Source organism: Silurus meridionalis, chromosome 12 (assembly GCF_014805685.1).
Source record: "Silurus meridionalis isolate SWU-2019-XX chromosome 12, ASM1480568v1, whole genome shotgun sequence".
Taxonomy (NCBI): Eukaryota; Metazoa; Chordata; class Actinopteri; order Siluriformes; family Siluridae; genus Silurus; species Silurus meridionalis.
In genome coordinates this window covers 6,773,682-6,788,608 of record NC_060895.1, presented here as the reverse complement: position 1 = coordinate 6,788,608, position 14,927 = coordinate 6,773,682, and the positions used below count along the sequence as shown (strand labels likewise).

At 39.9% G+C, this 14,927-nt stretch overlaps 1 protein-coding gene across 1 annotated transcript; it reads right to left on the bottom strand.

Annotated features, from left to right (window-relative positions):
- Window positions 1-5,633: 5,633 nt before the first annotated feature.
- On the bottom strand, window positions 5,634-14,927 carry rps6kb1b (ribosomal protein S6 kinase b, polypeptide 1b). The gene is made up of 15 exons (XM_046863537.1): window positions 14,599-14,927; window positions 13,239-13,282; window positions 12,916-13,036; window positions 12,740-12,808; window positions 12,502-12,649; window positions 11,378-11,435; window positions 11,004-11,104; window positions 10,797-10,887; window positions 10,155-10,245; window positions 8,057-8,164; window positions 7,866-7,928; window positions 7,683-7,760; window positions 7,466-7,573; window positions 7,237-7,349; window positions 5,634-6,547 (listed from the first exon to the last, which is right to left on the bottom strand). The coding sequence occupies exons 1-15, from the start codon at window positions 14,665-14,667 to the stop codon at window positions 6,301-6,303; spliced, it is 1,509 nt and encodes a 502-aa protein (XP_046719493.1). The 5' UTR covers window positions 14,668-14,927; the 3' UTR covers window positions 5,634-6,300.

Here is a 14,927-nt window from a genome sequence, read left to right as displayed (position 1 = left end):
CGAATTTGCTGAACTGGGATGTTTGGATGCCCCACTCTCATGCTTTCACTTAGGTTTGTTGGCGGTGTGTCAGGCCGTCTTATATACCAGAGATCCTTCATATCTGTGTTACATTATGGCTCTCACTTTTAGCTTTTAATAATATGAATACCTAACAATGCATGTTTCTCTTTCTCTCTGTCAAGTCAAACATGCTCCTGAGGTATCAGTAATCCTGTCCCTTTCTTTTTTTTCCCCCAGACCTGCCTGATTCCTCCTGACCCACTGGTTCCTCATAAACAGTCTAAAGATCCATGAGGTTACTGGAGAGGATTATACTCAAGAACTATGAATATGAATTTGAAATGTAATTAATATGAACAATTTGCTAAATGAAAAGTCCCGATCAGTGAAACGTTGATAACCTTAACAGTGATAGTTAAGAGTTTAACTTGAAAACTTTAAACATTTTAACTTTAGAGACTAATTTATTAATTTAAAATTTATACTTTATTTCTGTAAAGCTGCTTTGATACAATTTCAGTGTTAATACTGCTATACAAATAAAATACAATTGAATTTAATCAAATGATTTTCTGCAAGTTCCATGCTCAGGAATTAAAAGCACAATGGCCCTATAAATATTACAGTGCACATTTAAATGAGAATATTCTTCCTCTTCTTCTTCTTTCGGCTTCTCCCATTAGGGGTCGCCACAGCGAATCATCATTCCCTCACCACATCCATAAACCTCCTCCTTGGCCTTCCTCTTTTCCTCCTTCCGGGTGCCATTCTCAGCATTCTCCTACTGATGTCCCTCTCCTGCACATGGCCAAACCATCTCAATCTCGCATCACTCACCTTGTCTCCAAAACGTCCTACATGCGCTGTCCCTCTAATAAACTCATTTCTAATCCTGTCCATCCACTCCCAATAAAAAAATCTCAGCATCTTCAGCTCTGCTACCTCCAGCTCCACCTCCTGTCTTTTACTCAATGCCACTAAACCATACAATATCGCAGGTCTCACCACAGTCCTATAAACTTTCTTTTTCACTTTTATAGATACCCTTCTATCACAAATCACTCCTGCCACTCTTCTCCACCCACTCCACCCTGCCTGCACTCTTTTCTTCACTTCACTAATACACTCTCCATTACTTTATATCCTGTAATACAAACACTGAAACTTGATTTCCAAAATTATTGTTCAAGATGCAGGAACTTAAGGAAGACACATTTTCTTCCTTGTTTTTAAATAAAGGTATGATTAGTATCTCAGGGCCATTTGGTATCAAAACAAATAATACAATGTCCATGCGTTTATGACCTCCAGAATAGACTACTGTAATGCATTACTAGGTGGTTGTCCTGCATCATTAATAAACAAGCTTAAGTTAGTTCAGAATGCGGCAGCAAGAGTTCTTACAAGGTCAAGATAATATGACCACATAACCCCAATCTTATCATCCCTACATTGGCTTCCTGTTAAGTTTCGAATAGACTTCAAACTACTGCTTCTCACTTATAAAGCACTAAATGGTTTGGCTCCCATGTATCTCTCCAGTCTTCTAACACGCTACAATCCGTCACGCTCCCTGAGATCTCAAAACTCTGGGCTTCTAGTAGTTCATAGAATAGCAAAGTCCACTAAAGGTGGTAGAGCATTTTCACATTTATCTCCTAAACTCTGGAATAGTCTTCCTGACAGTGTTTAGGGCTCAGACACACACTGCCAGTTTAAGTGCAGATTAAAAACACATCTTTTTAGCAAAGCCTACACATAACATACGTCACATCATAAACTTGTGCTACAGAACATCTGATCACTTGCACATTATCAACTTGTGCTGTTAATATCATGAACAGCAGCTACGCTAATTCCTCTCCACTGCTTCTCTTTCTCTCCCCCTCCCGAGGCATCCTGAGGATGGCCAGCTCCAGTCACATCCCACCTCGTGAAGATTATGGACTTTAAAGAAGTAGATGCCGAACTCTCAAACATCCTGAACCATCTAGAGACGTGCCAGTGCCATTTGGATCCCACTGCATGTGTGGAGTTTGACATTGGACCTCCTGGAGTGTTTAAAGGCTCTGGCATGGAGAAGCTGATGCTGGATCTGTGATGATCACAAATGTTGAGCTTACTTTTATACCAAAGACTGTAGAAAGAACATTTACTTATAATCTTATACTCCAGTGCTCATGTTAGTTCTCTCTCTCCAGTGTTCTGTATTGTTGAAAGATTTATGATCAAACTCTTGATATCACCCAAATGAGGATGGGTTCCCCTTTTGAGTCCGGTTCCTCTCAAGGTTTCTTCCTTATAACATCAAAGGGAGTTTTTCCTTGCCACAGTCGCCATGGTTACTCATCAGGGATAAATACACACCATTCACCTTAACTGTTGATTTCTGTAAAGCTGCTTTGAGACAATGTCTGTTGTGAAAAGCGCTATAGAAATAAACTTGACTTGACTTGAATGTAAAATCTAGAACCTTCATATATAATTTCATTTGTTGATTTAATATATGTAAACTCATTATTATTATTATTATTATTAGGAGATAAACATGCTCCTGAAGTTCCAGTGACCACTGTTCCTGCCCCTCTTCCCACCGTGGAGCTTCCCACTTCGTCCAGGCCTGCCTCTGGATAGTGTTCTCTTCGACTGGAGGCCAATCTGTGCAGCTGGGGACGGTTTCTCATTAACACCTTGGGTGGTTCCATGAAATTCAGGAGTAAGAACAGGAGCTTCGAGAATGGATTTGGACTGTAGTTAATGTCATCACTGTACCCCGCAACATTGTATATCTGCAATAAATGGACTTTCGGTGCAACCCAGATGAGGATGGGTTCCCTCTTGAGACTGGTTCCTCTCAAGGTTTCTTCCTTATGCCATCTTGGGGAGTTTTTCCTTGCCACAGTCGCCACTGGCTCGCTCATCAGGGGCAACTTACTTATAAAAAACATTAATTTTCTAATCACCACATTATCTGTGTAAAGCTGCTTTGAGACAATGTTCATTGTTTTCTTAAACAAGACAATACAAATGTTTAGGGTCTTAGAGGTGAAATACTACACTATATGGCTCAAAGTATATGGACTCTCTTCACCAAACTCTTGTCACAAAGCATTGGATTTTTGTATGCTGTAGCATTAAACATTCCTCTTTACTGGAACTAAGGTGCCAAGCCCAGACATGTTCCTTTGGGATGAATTGGAGTGCTGAAACCAAACACCCCTGACATGTATTGAAGCACTGACTGTGCCTCAGGCTTTTCCATCTAATATCAATGCCAACTCCCACACTTTTTTTGGCTGAATGAGAACATCATCACAGACATGCTCTGAGATATAGTAAAAAGCCTTTCTAGAAAAGTAGTGAAGTGCAACATGGAATTAATCTGGAATGGGATGTTCAACAAGCACATACGGACATGTTGAATGGGCATGTCCATACCCCACATTTTTTCAACTATAGTGTGCTTCTAGTGATGTATTTTTTCATAATGGATTAGTTCTTTCTTTCTTTCATGATGGGTGACAACACACACATATATACACAAACTGTTGCAGCTGGCTAGAATGTTTGCTTATATCATATACATCAAGTTATTATAAAGCAATTCAGATCATTAATATACAAACTCCAAGGGTTTGTTTAGGTTGCTTCATATACACTATAAGGACAAATTCATTGGGACACCTGACTTTTTCCAGCCATATCTGGTTTTCCTGAAATGTTACCACAAAGGATGTCGTTGGATGCAATACATTTTTCCTTCACTTGAGCCCTTGACTAGGAGACCCAAAACTCTTCCATCATAACAATGGCCGTGTTCACAAATCCAGCTCCATGAAGATATGGCTTGCATGGGCTGGTGTGAAGGATCTTGAGTGGCCTGCAATAACGCTCTGACCTCAAGAACTGGAATGCTCACTGCATCAGGTTTCCTCACTCTACATCAGTACCTGAGTTTACTGCTGAATGATCAAAAATCTGGAACTTCAAAAAGTGGAACAAATCAAAAAGTGGAACATCTTAGCTACAGGGAACAACTAGACCACAATCACCAGCATATTTTCAATAGTAACCAAATATAAGGTGATTTGAGTAAAGGATGTATACACTGACCATGCACTTCAAAATCATCCAATTATTCTGTACCATCATGTTGTGAAAAATGAGAAAAACGTGGTCTTATGTGGATAGTTGTTGCTGCCCGTTGGACTGGTTTGAAGATTTCAAAAACTGCTGATCTCCTGGGATTTTCAGACACAACAGTCTAAAGTTTACACAAAACTAAAATAAAAACATACCTCAGAGTGATTGGCCCAGACTGGTTTGCGCTGACTAGTACAGAACTAACGCTTAACAGCTGTGAAGAGCAGAAAAGCAGAACACACATGTTGAACCAGGAGATTGATTGGCTACAACAGCAAAAGTCTACATCGAGTTCTACTCCTGCAAGCCAAGAACAAAGATCTGAGGCTACCATAACTGAAAATTGTAAAAACACTAAACGGTGCATTTCTGCTCATCATGGATGTATAGAGTGGTTATTTGAGTTAATGCAGACTTCCAGTTTGTTTGAATGAGTCTGATCGGTTTCCTCTGACTTTTCATTAAGAAAATGTGCATCTGACCCAAATCAAAATACCAAAGTCAGTCACTGACAGCAGTGATGTTCAAAACTCCTGGGCAAGGTTACAGGTGTCCCTGCTAGAGAACAACAAGCGTTTGCATGTGGGGGTTTTTTGGTTTGGGTTTTTTCAGTCTGAAATGATGTATATTTTGTCTTAGTAAAAATATATATTTTTTACATAAAAAATAATTTTAAATTATATATCAAATGCCAGTCAACCTAAAGACTGAATGAAGTATTGGAATGTACATCATAAGCAAAAATAGGCAGTCCCCAAATTACGATTATTCGACTTACGATTGTTCGAACTTGCAATGACAGATATATGACAAAATTGACCGTATTGTACAAATATTTTACGTTTTTTACAAGCACAGCAGCGTTTAAGCTGAATGATACATTGGGACGCTGCGAGGATGTGCGGCTGTCGACAGAATTCAGTTGTCTCGGTGTTGGAGCACGTGTTTTTTTGGTGTTTTTGCTGTTTCGAAGCCCAACTTTAGCTCGTTTCTTTCTTTTTTTGCTGGACACTGTAGCAAAGGGCACTGTTTACCCTGATCAGCTTCAGGTGTGCTTTTTACCACTCGTTTCAACACACCCACATACATACATACATACTGTAAATTTTATTATCATTATGATACTGTAAATTGCTCTGTTTTGCTAAATTATGTACTGCAATTGGATCATTATTAACAAATTACAGTATACTACCCCATACTGATCACCATTCTTTAAGACTCCTGAGTAGGCATGTCTTGACTTGCAATATTTAAAAGTTAGGATGGAGTCATCGGGACGTATCGCCATCGTAAACCAGGGACTACCTGTATACAAATAATCTAGTACTAATAAAACAAAAAAATAAACAAAAACAAACAATGGGACAATTTCTAAAATGTAAAAAAGTGGAATAGGGCAATTAAGTAAATCACCCAATGAAAAGGACAAAAAAAATACATGATTATTGGCCAAGTGCAACACAAAAAATAATAAGATTAAAAAGTGAAATGTCTGTTTTTTTATTGAGGCTTTTTGTGTGATGACCCATCATCTAAATATCACCGTGGGACGTACACGCAGTTTAAAGAGAATAAGACTTTTTCGCCATCTTATCAACCGCCGCTTAATGGAATCCCTACAATTTCAATTCTCCTCTCAAATTCAATAAACAATGATTTCATTCAGAGAGAAAAGTCATTCTGGCTTCCCAAGCAATACTGTAAAAACACGAAGAATTCCACATGGAAGCAATTCCTCAATAACACTTGATCATCTTGAGCGGAGCACCTTGTCACCTAGTTTGTACGTCGAGCGATTGAGCCAGACGTTGGATTATTGTTCGTGTGTTTCATATTCCTTTTGATAGTACAATCAAAAAAAAAAAAAATAAAAAAAAAATTCATCCAAAAGGCGGAAAAAAAAAAAAAAAACTCCCATCTGATGTGACGCATAGCATCTGAGAACAATGTGGGCTGTTTTTGGGATGTGAGCAACTGAAGCAGCTTCTGGAGCTCAGTGAAGTGCACATGCTCATCAGATCAGTGAACGACAGACTTGGATCTGTGATGGTGGGGAATTTTCTGGTTTATCCTCCCCCCCCCCTTTAGTATTCATATAAAAGAAACTGAGGGCACAAATTCATAGTAAATGTCTAGGTTATGGGTTACAGGTCATAGGTTCATGCGTAGATGCTCTGGCCGTTTTGGCAGAACAGGGTACGTCTGCTGTTTGAACGTGCCCATGCCAGAGCCGGCGGGCTGTCTGATGGGTAGTGGAGCGGTGACTTCGTTGCTGGCTGAGATCTCCATTTGATCCACAGTGGACACCTCCATAGCATGCTCAGAGGGGGACTGAAGAGTGGAAGAGCCAGGCATGCCAGGACATCGAGGCCAGCAGTCGCCAGGAAACTTCACAGGACTGGAAGAGAGGAAAACAATAGGATTACACCAACCAGGCATAAGATTATAACATTATAACAGTGAAGTGAATAACACTGATTATCTCTGCATCATAGCAGCTGTTAGTGGGTGGGATATGTGAACATTTTGTCCTCAAAGTTGATGTGTTAGAAGCAGGAAAAATGAATTTGAGCAGGCTAGAATCATTCAGGCTAGACGACTGGGTCAGAGCAAGGCGAAGCACAGGATGGTATATTAATGTGCACGCCAGAAGACGTCATCGATTCTACGCCCAGCGTTTATAAGTCAGTTTGCAATTTTCTGCCACAAACAGAAGGCTTTGATGTTCCTCAGTACTGTACCACATTAAATTTACAAGGTAGACGAAACAAAGAAAGAAAGGCTGGTGGGGGAACACTTTATAGCTGCTATAACACAAGTGATAACAGAAACAAACATCCACAACATCGCAAGTCAAATCAAGGCATTTTGGAAACTAAACAACGTTCCTCCAGAACCGTGGACCAAAATGATAATATAATAATAAAAACGCTGTAAAACATCAATAATAAGCGTATAGTAAAACAGAATTATTTATAAAAACAAGCATTATAATGAAAACTTTTTTCATTGTTCAATTAGTCCAAGTACCTGAGCTGAGCAATGCATTTACACACAACATGTTTGCATACATTAAACTCGCATTACCTCACTGGCGTTCTGGGGCTCCCTAAAAAGCGGCGAGGTGATCGGATTTTTGGCTCAAATGAGAACTTCTCCTTCACGTTTTCCAACACGGATGGAGCTACATATGTGAAGCCCTAAGGAATTAAAAAATAAAAATCCAAAAAAAATAAAACATTTCTTATTATATTTATATGGAGAAGAGGAAAAAAAAAAAAAAAAAAGAATAAATAAAAACAAAAAATAGCCTTACCAGGAAGACCTGATTTGCACTTTCGCTGAGTGTGGAGTCATCAGGACTATCCACAGGAGTCTGGCTGGTAAACTTCGAATCGAATTGACTCACATCCTCAGCGGATTGCTAAGAAAGCAATAGCAGAGGTCATTTAAATCACTTGGACGCATTTAACCCCCTGCCGTGCCAGTTGGCAAAGAAACGAGTGAAGAAACCTGAGCATGCAAGTACTCACCAGGAAAGGCTTAAAAGGTGGATCTACTTTCCGCGCGAGAAGGTCTTCCCAGTTAATTAACCGGAAGAATGGATGGGTCTAAGAAACGAATCGCGCAGAAGATTCATTTTTGCAGTCGGTAAATAAAATCGACAGCATTTATTTCAAAAAGGCGATAGAAACATGAGAGCCGTGTGTACCAACCTGCACCTCCGTTGCATCTCCGGGTCCAGCTCCAAGACGGGATGAGGCAGTCCTTTTCAGCAGCTGAACACATTTTAATAAATATTTATATGTGGGTTTTATTTGTATTTTTTTTTATAAGGCAGGACAAACTCCCAAATCCCAAAATGTTATAATAAATATCATCATATAATATCAAAATATCATCTTACCTTTTTAAGCAGGTCCCTGGCTTCTTGTGTGAGGTAGGGTGGGAGACTCAGTTTGCATTTAAGTATTTTGTCAATGGTTTTCTTCCGGTTTTCCCCAGTGAACGGAGGCTAAAAAGAAATCAGAAATCAGCCTTTATACACATTCAAATATACAACATGATAGCCTATCTATCTATCGATCGATCGATCGATCGATCGATCGATCGATAGTCCTGATCTCTTTTTTTTTTTTTTTGGATGTTTCAGATCAGCAAACTAATTTAAATATTAGTAAAAAGAAAACAAGTGAACACAACATGCAGTTTTTAAATAAAGGTTTTTATTATTGAGGGAAAACTAAATCCAAAACTACATTGCCCTGTGTGAAAAAGTGTTTGCCCCTAAACCTAATAACTGGTTGGGCCGCCCTTAGCAGCAACAACTGCAATCAAGCATTTGTGATAACTTGCAGTGAGTCTGTTACAGCGCTGTGGAGGAATTTTGCTCCATTCATTTATGCAGAATTGTTGTAATTCAGTCACATTGGAGGGTTTTCGAGCAGGAACCACCTTTTTAAAGTCATGCCACAGCATCTCAACAGGATTCAGGTCAGGACTTTTGACTAGGCCACTCCAAAGTCTTTATTTTGTTTTTCTTCAGCCATTCAGAGGTGGACTTTCTGGTGTGTTTTGGATCATTGTCCTGCTGCAGAACCCAAGTTCGCTTCATCTTGAGGTCACAAACAGATCTCCTTCAAGATTTTTTGGTAAACAGCAGGTCATGGTTTCATTTATCACAGCAAGTCTTCCAGGTCCTGAAGCAGCAAAACAGCCCCAGACAATCACACTACCACCATATTTTACTGTTGATATGTTGTTCTTTTTCTGAAATGCAGTGTTACTTTTACGCCAGACGTAATTTTACGCCTAAAGCTAGAGGATCTTTTGATCTACTTCACTTTGTCAGGCAGGTCCTATTTAAGAGATTTCTTGGTGTGGCAGTGATCAGGTCTGGGTGTGGCGAGTGAAATTGATCTCAGGTGTGATTAACCACAGTTTTAACAGGGGGGCAAACACTTTTTCACACAGGGCCCGAAATTGTACTGTTTTAAGCCAAAAATAAAGTGTGAAACGTGTAACAATGTGTGTGTTTGGTATGGACTCTCATATTTGGCTGACAGTTTGTCTCAAAACAAAACATGCTTTTCTTGGGGTTTTTTATGCCATTTACCAGGGCTTCCTGCCCACAAAATAAACGATCACCAATTATTGAACCCAGTGTATTTGATGGCCAAAATGTCTCCTTTTATTTATCGAAGTGACGTTGAACGATACAACACTTGAACTTTGTTTCTCACTGGTACCAGAAACAATGGCTATTTTAATGGAAGCAGAAAAATAGGTAAAGCGAGACATTTTAGTAGTTCTTGTACTATTACGACAGAAGAATCTTGCAGTATTTCAGCTGTTAAAAACAGCAGCTTTATAAGGTCCTTTACTGTAGTATATAATAAGGACTCCAGAATTTTCCTTGGTGATGCACTTTGGATATTTGCATTAATAGTTCATTAATACATGTTTAACGGCCATTTTTGTTTTACATGCTGTGGGTTCTTTACCCTTTAATAGTAAAGTCTTGTATATGGGCTGATCGCTTCTGGATTTAAAGCAGAAGTTGGTCAACTGTTTTTCGTTTATAGCAGGGTTGATTTAGCGCTGCTTTTCTGTCTGCCACTTTTCCCGAGATGTACAGGTTTATTGTTTACTGGTTCGAGGTCTGATGGTAGGATTACATTCTGTGATTCCCCTTTACTTGAGGGCTTCTTTAGCGACAGTATCTGTTTGTTCACATACAGTGACAAAGCTAAGAAAAGCTTCATTTTATTCTAATATGAAGCAACTTGGTGCAGCAGCTACCACCTGCTGTGAAGACAGAATATTGCACGTTATCCATCTCCTCACTTGTGGAATGCTATTTGGATTGCCCTTTGTGAAAAATAAAGAGAAATGCATGCTAGCAACTTGGCAGAAAGTGAGAAAGGGTAGTTTTATGGGATTCTCCCAGACACGGTCCGCATCTAAAGGAGACACTTGTGTAACAATGTGAAATTCACACTCACAGCCCCGGTTAACATGTCGTACATCAGGGCTCCGAGACTCCACCAGTCGACAGCACGATTGTGTCCATTTCTTGTCAGGATCTCTGGAGCCCTGGAACAAAAGAGAAACTTATTCAATTACACTTCCCACAGCACAAATATAATCGACCCTAAACAACCCATAATATTCAGTAAAATATCATCTAATTATATTATATTACCAAACCGATATAACCTAATAGGAGGAATCAAATATGCACCAAATTTTTTCTCCCCAATAAATCAAAACTTGGGGCATATATCAATCTGGATTTGATCCATGTGTCACTTTTTAACTCTCCAATATCAGCCTGCAGCTCCTGCAAGCTCTCAAACCATCATGCAGTGCCACTCGCTTACAAAGAGAATCGAGAAGAGAATCAGACGAGTACTGCATACAGTACATCGGTTAACTCTATTCATTACACATCCCGCTAAAAGAAAAGGATCTTTCAGATGAGGAAACGAGGCAACAAAAATAAACAAATACATAAAGCAAAAGCACACAGGTCTTATCCGCAAGCACAAATACGGCTGCAGTTATGTTTTCTAATCAAATTGTTAGCAGGTTTGTCGATTTCAGTGATGCAGACACGAGCTCACACTTGCAATGAAATGACTTACATGTACTCGATAGTGCCGCAGAACGTGTGCGTGACCGTCCCGTCGTGAATGGATTCCTTACACAGTCCAAAGTCGGTCAGTTTCACGTGGCCTTTTCCAAGACAAAGATAAAACACACTCGATGAACCACCAAAAAGAAAAAAAAACTGCTGGTCTTCCATGACACAGCTGCATTATTACATCACTTATCATAACCATCAGCTTTACCTTGACTATTGAGCATGATGTTTTCGGGTTTAAGGTCTCTGTAGATGATGCCCTTTTGATGCAGGTGGCCGAGAGCCATGGAAATTTCTGCCAAGTAAAAGCTGCAAGTAAAAAGCCTCCAGGATCATTCTGGTGATTCTATTTCATTTTGGCCAATCAAGACAGCTCATCTGATCTTTCTATGTCTGAAAGTGAAGATCTTATATAATATAATAACAGTATACCATAAATATTAAAAGTAACAGAATGTTGCAGTTGCATTCATTATTAACATTATTCTTCCATTAAAAAGGAAAGTCCTAAAGAAAATCACTTAGATTTGTCGAAATGTGGACGCTCAGTGAGCAAAACACAAGCTAAAGCACAATCCTTACCAGGCAGTGTCTTCCATGAATATGCCCTCCCTTTCTAATTGCATGAAAAGTTCCCCACCTGCAAATGATGACAGACACAAAAGCAATTCGTAATCAGACAATCGAAAATAACTCGGGGGACAAAACACGTGAGGACATTTGGCGTTAAAAAGCCACCAGCATTTTTTTTTACATTTAAAAAAAAATTGCTTAATTCTTAAATTAAAAAGAATTGCTTAATACTTAAATAAATAAAAAAAAATACAAAATGTGTTGTGACGGCCAGATAACACATCCATGGCGCAGAGTACAGGGTCAACCAGCAGCACGGTAAGCAGAAAAACCTGTATAATTATCATCATATGAAAAGGGTTCGTTTAACGAAGTGCTATTGTGTTAACTGTGTTTGCTGACTTCGGGACAGTCGCACTGGATCTGTTCTGGTGTGACTCGCAAGCATCACCTCGCTCGCGACATAGTGATGGATTCGACTAAACAATGCGAACAAACAAATCTAAAAGGAGCAAATAACAGCAGACGTAAAGCGATCATGCGATGCATGTTTTTCTCTTTGTTTGTTAATCGAGCCTGTTGGCTTGCTGCGTTTCTCCGTTCCATCCTCTTTTTATAGCGTTTGTAACTCGGCTGTGTTTGAACGCGATTTGCTGCGGCTTTACTGCGTCCAAATGCTTGTATAGTTGATTTACGTATAGAAAAAATGTAAAGCATGGTTGTCAACTTGGTTGTAATCTTTCTTTTTTTTGCAGGAATTGTTTAAATCCCCCATACAGTTTTTTTATTATTATTAATATTATCCGATTAATCAAAAATAATGTTAAGAAATTAATCATAATAATCAACCGATTCATCGATGATCAAAATGACGGTTAGTTGTAGCTCTAAATCAAACAGCAATCGACAGAAAATGTAGCTATCTGTCCTAATCATATTATGTCCAACACAGTTCAGTCGCTGTGCTGTGGGATCGTCTTATACATCCTATAGACATACGCTCTTAATGAAAACCATTCACTGAAGGATTTCCAGTGCACGTGATTAAGGCACGATTTAATCTGTGGCCATGTCCGGACACAACCGAGAAGAAAACAGTTTCTTAGAATGAAGACAGAGCTTGATTCACTGACCACTTAAGTATTCGAGGATGAGATAAAGCTTGCCGCCGGTCTGAAAGGCGTAAATGAGGTCGACGATAAAAGGATGCTTCACTTCCTCCAAGATGTTACGCTCGGCCTTGGTGTGGGCCGTGTCCTTGGCATTGCGGACGATCATGGCCTGGCAAGACAAAAGGAAAAATACCATAAAAATTCAGAACACTGCTACACACCACATTCATTAGAATGGATTAAATATTTAAAAGCAAACCTTTTTCAGGACTTTCATAGCAAATATTTTCCCTGACCCGCCACCGGTCACCTTCCGAACCTGGAATACCTGAAACACAATGAACAGAACATGCGTTCTTTCTGAATAAAATGTAATTACCAGGAGGAAAATATTTTAATTCATTTGTTTAATCAGACAGTTTTATTGATGTGTACCTTTCCATAGCCGCCTTTCCCCAAAACTCGCAATAGCTCAAAGCACTCCGGACGAATGCTCTCGGTGCCTTGATTCACACTGCCCTCCAAGATCTCGATCTTCTCGCAGTCGTCCATGTTACTGTAATGAGTGGAAAGGGAGGTGCACGGCAAACATACAGCATTTAATGTCAAAGTTTTGCCGTCATTCTGCACGTGTGAAACTACAAACAGTGTACATGATCCAACCAATGGATTTCGAACAGTCAGACTAATTAAAAAAATAAACAAAAAAAAATGTTTAAACAAATTCACAAACATGTAGTGTATTTCATTATACTCACAATTCAAAGCCACTGCGCTGATCCATGATGTCATTAATCTGTGCCTTGAAGAAGAACAGACATTTCACTTGATTGGTCCGCTATAAATAACATATCTGCATTCCTCAGCGGTTGGTTAGAAACTTACACACTGCCCTTTTAAATAGTTCAGGTGCAGTTGCAGGGAGTTTACACCCAAAGAGTGTCAACTTAGACCTCTTTAATACAGTATGTCTGTCTTATAGAAAATATTAATCACTTCCAAATCACTCCAGAATGCAAACATCTCTCTGCAGACTATATACCACTTTTAAAAACTAGTAAGTTGGTAATGTTTTTTTTCCCCTCTCTTAACAGTTCTAAACTGTGTACATTTTGCATGTTAACATTTGTTGTCTTCAGCAATACATATATTATTTTACTGTTATAATAAGCAATTGAAGCATACTGCATAAGCGTATTTTATGGACAACTGTGACAAATGAATTCATGAATTATGCCATTTATTTATATATATATATATATATATATATATATATATATATATATATATATACACACACACTCACACACACACACACACACATACATATACACACACACACACACGTGTGTGCATGATTTTTAGCAGCTGTGTGTCAGATCTGCATGAAGTTTGTACAATAAGTCACTTTACACGCTCAACACCGGAGACATTTATACACCATGTCCACTCAGTCTTAAACACAGCTCTTCATCCTTTACATTTGCCCTACCTACAATAAAAAAAATAAAGGTTTGGGGTCCCTTCGTAGTGAACTATGTAGTGTCCATGTCCATAACTGAGGACTGAGCCATGATGAAACAGGGCTAGACAGGCAGCAGTGAGGCTGCTAGCCTACGATCCTGGACACGGCACACCTATAATTAGCATTCACTCTACATATTTGTCTCAGGATCCTGCGACGGACAACAGACTGTCAAAAAATCGTGTATGTGTATATTTAATCTATAAAACATTTATTATCAGTCGTGGAATTACTAAGAATGTGCGTTATATGGTAGGTGCAGAGCGCGTTAGCTTCTCAGCTGTTTTCGTCCTGGCTTTGCGTTTTAACTTTTTTCCCCACCCGTATTCGAGGAGTCAGCCCGCCCCCTGCACTGTGATTGGCCGGTGTGGATAGATTTCGTCGATATTAGGGAGAATACCCTCAGTACTGGCCAATCGTAGCGTACGGGGCGGGGTTATCACCCTTCCGCAAAACGGGTAGTGATTTGCATTGAGAAACACAGCTGAGGCCTAGGCACTCGGCATTTAAGTGAAGCAGGCCTAAGTATAGCAGGCGCGTTAGCCGCCAGGCTGGCAGGGCTTGGATCCAGCATGCGGAGGAAAGCCGGTTACCTCCTCGAGCTCGTCGTCGGAGACATTTTCCTCCGGCTGGTCCAAGTCGATATCGAAGACGCCGGCCATGGTTCCTCTTCAGCGTGTTTAATCCGCTCCCGGGCTGCGAGTAGAGGTCGTGCTTCCCGCCTCATGGACGCGAACGCACCGTCGCCATGACCAACTCTGGTCTACGCATGCGCGGTACCGCGGCGCGTCGAGCGCGCCTCCACGTGGCGAACTGGGGGAACGCGTGTGCGCGCCCGTTTAGGAGGCGGGCCGCGTGTACATGTAGTGAACCTGCATTAAAAATAGACTGCACACTGTATAGCACATTCACAACACACTAA

Coding starts and splice junctions, on each gene's coding strand:
- rps6kb1b (XM_046863537.1), bottom strand. CDS start 14,667: ATGGCCGGCGTCTTCGATATCGACTTGGACCAGCCGGAGGAAAATGTC. Junction 11,105..11,377: donor TTCATGGAAGACACTGCCTG/GTAAGGATTGTG, acceptor TTTTACTTGCAG/CTTTTACTTGGCAGAAATTT. Junction 10,888..11,003: donor CATCATGCTCAATAGTCAAG/GTAAAGCTGATG, acceptor GTCTTGGAAAAG/GCCACGTGAAACTGACCGAC.